General features: G+C 34.2%; 1 protein-coding gene across 2 annotated transcripts; it reads right to left on the bottom strand.

The window, feature by feature from the left end:
- Positions 1-1,764: 1,764 nt before the first annotated feature.
- Positions 1,765-4,782, bottom strand: LOC105971761 (S-type anion channel SLAH2). Of its 2 annotated transcripts, XM_012996642.2 has the most exons (6): positions 4,681-4,782; positions 4,379-4,526; positions 3,811-4,293; positions 2,964-3,734; positions 2,809-2,840; positions 1,765-2,405 (listed from the first exon to the last, which is right to left on the bottom strand). In XM_012996642.2, the coding sequence occupies exons 2-6, from the start codon at positions 4,499-4,501 to the stop codon at positions 2,018-2,020; spliced, it is 1,797 nt and encodes a 598-aa protein (XP_012852096.2). In that variant the 5' UTR covers positions 4,502-4,526; positions 4,681-4,782; the 3' UTR covers positions 1,765-2,017. The 2 variants fall into 2 exon arrangements, with proteins under 2 accessions (XP_012852096.2, XP_088675380.1); XM_088819254.1 differs by lacking the exon at positions 1,765-2,405 and having other exon boundaries at positions 2,805-2,840; positions 4,681-4,781.
- Positions 4,783-6,774: the final 1,992 nt, after the last annotated feature.

Here is a 6,774-nt window from a genome sequence, read left to right on the forward strand (position 1 = left end):
TATTAATTTAATATGCAAGAGGATATTTGAGTCCTATAATTAGTAATTTGAGTTCCAACAATTTGCATGTGATATGTGGAGGAGGTAGGGAGAATCGGCCTCCTGCTGGGGTCGTATGCATTTGGTTCTTTTCTTCTTTTCTTTTTCATTTTATTTTATTATGTTTAATCATTTAATACATTATTATTCCCTTGCAAAGTTGTAAATATAAAATCAATAAAAAAGAGAAAATGGTGTGATAATTGATGAGATTTGTTGTGCAATATATATTTGAAAAAGAAAAAAAAAAATTGTTTGTTGCATACGAGAAAGAATAAATTGTGCGAGCCATAATTAAATTGTTGAGTGCATTTCTTGAGAATAACATCACTTTATTAAGGCTGGGATTCGACAATTATTTCACTGTCATCATCTTTGAACGCAAAAGATGTGAAGAAAGCTGACCACCTCTCTTTGTTTTTTCACTCCGTTGACTCAGTCAACCTTCAATTTAAATCTTATGTGACACTATTTATTTCTAATTATTTATATTATACAAATAAGTATATCATTAACTGAAAATCTTGATCGTTTTTATTTTTTTTATAAATATTATGGCAATATCCCTGCTTTTAGTAGTTGTTCATCATCATTCGTGCCATTAAAACATATATATAGTATAAATTAAGGTTGTTATTTAGCTTTAAAAGGTGCAGCCTTTATTTTCATGCCCGGCATAAATTCTTTGGACCCATTTCTATTTAATAAAGTTCTTCCTTTCATATATTTGCGCGTGCTCTAGCGATAACTGCTTCACATAATCCAATAAAATGGATGTTGTTTGTTGCCTGCTCAATCCCATTTTATTTTATTAATTTTTTATTGGCTAAATTTAATTCTTTTTGGAAATAAATTTTATTGAAATTTAATTATTTTAGCAAGTAATAAAGCATTTTACGCATCTACTAATGTCAATTTATTTCCCAGACTGCAAATTGTGGCCACTTGTCATTATTTAATTTAGATTTTTGTTTTAAACTAAGAGTGGGTTGGGCCATTGCTACCATTAATGGTTTCCTAGATACATGTTGGGTCATTTTTCGTTGAAAAAATAGAAATTGGGTAATGGCCGAACAACACTAAATAAGGTTGAAACTCAAATCAAGTCACCCGATTTGAGATCGTTAAATTTTATTTGAGCTCGATTTGTTGGCACAACTAACCAAATTTGAGCATATACTTTTGTCCGATAAGTTATGAAGTTCCGTTAGAATAAATTTTTTTTTTTTTATATATTTTATACAAAAAATCAGTTTATTGGAGTTCGATTCGAATTGACGCTCGTTCAAACTCGACTGCATTGTTTAACAAAGAAAGCTCCCTCATAATTTCAAATGATCGATAAATGTTCAAATAAGCTCGAACATGCGTTCAACTCGACTCGATTCATTTAAACTCGTACTTATAAAACAACATAATTTCTTAATCGAACGTTGACTATCCATGTTCGTAATTTATTTAAATAAAATTCGAAGATAATCGAATATGTGTATATTATTTAGGAAGTGGTGGATGGATATAACCAATGGGCTCATGACTAGATATGGGGGACCAAAACTCTTGTTTTAGTAGTGAGGATGGATTTCGCGTCACTAAAATGACCATTGCATTGATATGAGAGATGTGGCTGAAAATTGCAAAGCCCATGACAAGTGACAACATATTCCAACTTCAATACCTAATTTTATTTATTTATTTATTTATTTTTAATTTTATTATAGACAATTAAAAATGAAATGAAAATGATATAAATTACATCAATCAAATTAGTTAATTAACCAAACTGAAATGCCAAGAAGTGGTCAAGATCCGAGTAATACATTCTAAAGACGTGACATGGCATGTTCAGAAATTTACACCTTGAAAAAAATGACAATTTTGCCCTCCAGAAATCAACTTCACTGGAAATCAACTTTGCTCCTCTCTTGATATCGTAGGGAGTGGCTAAATTAAAATATCATCAGTTCTTCACCGAAGCTTATTTAGCAACAGAAGCGGAGAAATCTTTGTCGCTAAACGAAGAAGGCTCGACGTCTGATTTGCTGTCTGAATCCGAATACTTGAGATACTGCTCAATGTTAGTGCTGTCTGAGCTGACGGATCTCATGTGATACCATTTTCGGGTAGTGATTTTAGACCTCCTCTCACTAATAGCAATTGCAATATCGTTCGGGAACAAGTCTCTGATCACAAACGCGTGGATAATACTAGTCACCAGTAATGCGGCAACTGTGAATGTAGCTAATGTACACAGGACCACAGTCAAAGTTTTCGTCACTAAACTTGTGACCACATCCGAGTATCTGATCGTCGCAATTGCTGCACCGGTCATCGGGAAAGTGTACGCCCACCAAGCCAACGAAAATCTGCACACAACAATTGAGCCAACAATCAGTTAGAAGTAGGGGTGGAAATTGAAACTCACCCGATTTCCGTTCGCATATATTTTTTTGTATTTTGGAACAAATACTTTTCATTCCGATTTCTGATTTTAATTTCTGAAAATACTTGTAAGATTTCCAATTTTTATCCGAAAATCACACTTCCAATATGAATTTTGTTATGCATTTTAAATTATAAGTAACTAGTGACAATTCTGAAATGCGCAGATTCCGGTAAGAAAATTTCGACTTTTTGAACAAATTTTTTCGTTCCAATTTTCAAAATTTTGATTTCCGTTTCTAGAAAAAGAAAAGCGGAACAGAATTCCAATTTAAACTATTGCAATTTTCTTTTCACCTATAAAAGTAAGATAAAAAAAGAATTTACCTGAAGCCACGAAAGAAGTTAACACGAACAGCCTGAAACAAAGTAGAAGAAAAAAATAACAATTAAAAAACACATTTAAATTGAAATAATATATAATTAGTACAGTTATTTAATCCAAAAAGTAAGTATGGTGTGGGGATGATAGTAAAACCAACCAGTGAAAAATAAAGGAACAAGGCGATGAAATAAGCAATCCTGGATCCATAATCAAAGGAGCCCTGAATCCTGGCCCACGCCATCGACGCAACACTAGGCGCCGCCACAAACAGGAAGAAAACCGGGTGGAGCTCCTTCGGCAGAGTCTTATTCGTCGGAAGTCTCTGGTAAAGCGTAACAAACAGCACCGTGTAATGCGCCAACCCAACGGCGAAGAAGAAAATCGGCCCTTCCTTCAACCCCATCGACGCTCCGAGCAAAGCGCCGACGAAATTCCCCACCACCGCCAGATGATTCGACGGATTCGCCACCTTCGACAGCCTCCTCTGCCCGCCGGACATCCACTGCCCGTAGATTTTGACCTCGAGGCAGCAGATCGGGGCCATGAGAATATACCACAGAGATTCGTGTAGGGTTTGGGATACCGAATTGGGAACCCCCATTGCTAGGAAGAGAAGCGCGATCCATGGGGCGAAGAAGAAATTGACACGTATTGGGTGGTAATACTCTCGCCGGACGGCTTCGAAGTAGAAGATTATTTTGAGGGCGTAAATTGCGGAGACGGTTATGAAAAGCGCGAGTGAGGTGTACCATAAGACTAGGTTTATGTAGGGGCTCACGTTAAGGTAGTTTGTGGATGCAGAGGCTGTTAGGGTTTTCCACATTATTGCTTGGCTGCTTACGCCTAGGCATATTCCGAAGGACGATACCGGGAAACGGAGAAGGAACGGCCATTGTTTGTCTTTTGGGAGAATTATTTCTTCTGAATCCTGTGTATAAATAAAAATTCAATGTCGGACTTCTGCATTTTCAAAAATATGTAAATATATATAAAAATAAACATACCCTTAGGGTATCTAATTCTGGTCCCTCCAAGGCATCGAAGTACCGGTGCACGCCGGGTAAATTTTCGATTTCTGCGTGGTGAGAATATTCTTCTTGCTCGGATTCTCGATGTTTATTATAATTACCGCGGATATTTGAAATTTGCCTCTCGAGTTTTCCGGACCATGTTTTGAAAGAGTCGAATCTTTTGTCTTGTAGCTCATGAATCCTAGGGTTCTTAAGTGGAAGGATATTGGAAGTAAGTGCGGAGCTTTTAGGCATTGGTTGAGAATGAAATTTAGTTTGCTTCGTCGTCTGATGAGAAGCAGCAGAATTAATAACGGGAGGAATATTATTAATATGATTCCCGAATTTCTTCTCGTCGTCCTTGAAGAAACATCGGTTTGTATTGTTTAGAACATGAGCTTCAACTGGAGAAGGCGGCATGCTAATGGAAACCGAATGCATCGGTTTCTCGTACTCCATTGTTTCTGCTTCGATTCCCTTTGACGACAAATTCAAACGAAATGAGAATTGAAAAAGCCGATTTATCGATATAACAAATTAAGTACGAAATAATGCAACTTACGAGAATAGAGGTCGTGAAATCACGATGCGTTTGGACACTATCGAAACCAGTAGCCACCTTATGTGCAGTAATAGCTTTGATCAATGATGGGGGTGTTACTTGATTTTCTTTGCTCTTCTCCATACCAAATTAAATCAGTAGCTACCACCTATATATATATATATATATATATATATATATATATATATATATATATATATAATACAGTTTTCTTATTAGTAAATCAAGTATTAATGAATTAATTAATCTGCATGCAGCTTAAATAAGAACAAAGACAAGAAACAGAACAGTTAAGTGTGTACCTCGGACGATCTATTTATTTGCCAGGAGTATGTTTGTTTGTTTTTTGTTTAGTTTCTACAAGTAGATGTAAGAAGATTTGAAGTAAGGGACACAAATAAAATAGAGAAACAAGAAGCACGTATTTATAGTGTGATGGAGTAAGCCATTTTCTTGGAAGCCGTACGTCAGTCGTCCACTAGTGATTGATGATATATTAGTGGAAAACAACTGCCATTAATTTAACTATTGTCCGATGACAAACATACCCAACAAAAAACAAAATAAAGGTGAAAGCTTATTTTGTAGAAATAAAAATATCAGAAAAAATGTTAGGTAACAAAAAGTAAGCCGTACAATTGTCACACGTCTTTCTTTTGCTCTATGTATGCAAATGGCCTGGTTTGACTTTGAGTGACACAAGTGGGGAACTCCGTGTAGGGACAAGGGGGCCATGACCCCTCAGATTTTATTTTTTTTAGGTTTTTCTTTTCTTATTTTCTGGTTTTGTAAATAAATCAAAAAACTAATTTTTTTACGGGGTGTTGACCCGAACCCCGAAAAATTTAAGTCCACTGTGGAATAACAACACAATATACAATCCCAACAATCACTGTTCTCATAGATTTATTTACGTTATTTTTTAATGCACGTTGGATTTGCTACACAAATCATAAAATGCAGTGTTCGTGTTTAATGTGTCTGTGACTGATCTTTGAGGTAAATTTTGAGACAACATTATTTTTATTTAATTTTCAGGTCATGAAATGGACACATTAATTTTTTGGGATGTCATACGATGCAACGGACACATGAATTTTTTTATAAAATCAATAAAATGAAAATATTTTATTTCGCGGTTCGAAAATAAATGACAAAAGTATCACGGCATCTAATTCCTAGCTCCCTCGACCCCCCTTCTATATTTCGTGTCACAGTCATAAATCATTAATCAACCCACAAAATCAATATTAAAATTGAATTTGTAATGCAAAAGCGCCAAAAAAATTCGTTCACACACACACATAAAAAATAATAATAATAAAAAAAAAAGTCCCGACAGACAGAAAAGCTTGAAAATTAATTAAGTTGAGTGGATGAAAATGATCAACACCAGTGAGGCGGCGGGATGGTCTATGGCGGCACATTAATTTCCTTGCATTTTCATCCATATATATATTATTAATTATTTTATTTTATTTTATTTCTGTACTGAACAAACAAAAAATATATTAGAAGAAAAGGCAAAAAGCAATAAAATACAAGTGATATTGAGCTGTAATGATGATAAGTAGTAATGTGCAGTTGTGCCACCACTACCCAAGAAACTTCTCTAAGTTATAAGCACTTTATTTTATTTTTCTTGATATTGTTTATAGAAGGAGGAGAAGAAGAAAAAGTCTAAAGTGGGAGATCGATTAACGGCTAGATTTGTTTAATTTGTTGGGCTAAATTAAATTAAATGGATTGCATAAAATGAGGAAACCTAATATATACCTAAAATTCTGACACACAGCTGATATCTGCATGGAGGAAAAGGATGAAGTGGGAGTTCCATTTGTAAAAGGCTGCTGATGAAACCAAGTTAGGATTTTCGACTTGTGATCGATATATATATTTATTATATATATATATATATATATTAGTGGGAAACGTTGTACGTACAAAATTAATATAATATTCGTAAAAGTACTGTCAATAACTGGAGAAAGTCTGCATATGTATGCTTGGTTGGTCACCTGAAAAATTATGGTTACGTGTAAATAAGTAGACTCTGCTTATCAATCGGTTCATGAGACTGACGATTGGTTGGTTCCGCAAAAGTTTGAGTTAATTTTTCGAATTTTATATATATATATATATATATATATATATATATATATATATATATATATATATATGTATTGAGCTTCAACTATATATAGTGAGTTCATCTAATTTGTATCTTATCTTATATTATAATACAAGTAGTATTAATTAGTATATAATAACTGAAAAAAAATGTTGAGCCTAAGTATTATTTGAGCTAGAATTATTGTCGGCTTGTTGCAGTTGTTGAAAGTCAATAGATTTTGAAATTGTTGAAAAAAAAAGCCCATTCCCTATCTTCTGACCTT

Source organism: Erythranthe guttata, chromosome 6 (assembly GCF_056151865.1).
Source record: "Erythranthe guttata isolate IM_541 chromosome 6, IM_541, whole genome shotgun sequence".
NCBI classification, from domain to species: Eukaryota; Viridiplantae; Streptophyta; class Magnoliopsida; order Lamiales; family Phrymaceae; genus Erythranthe; species Erythranthe guttata.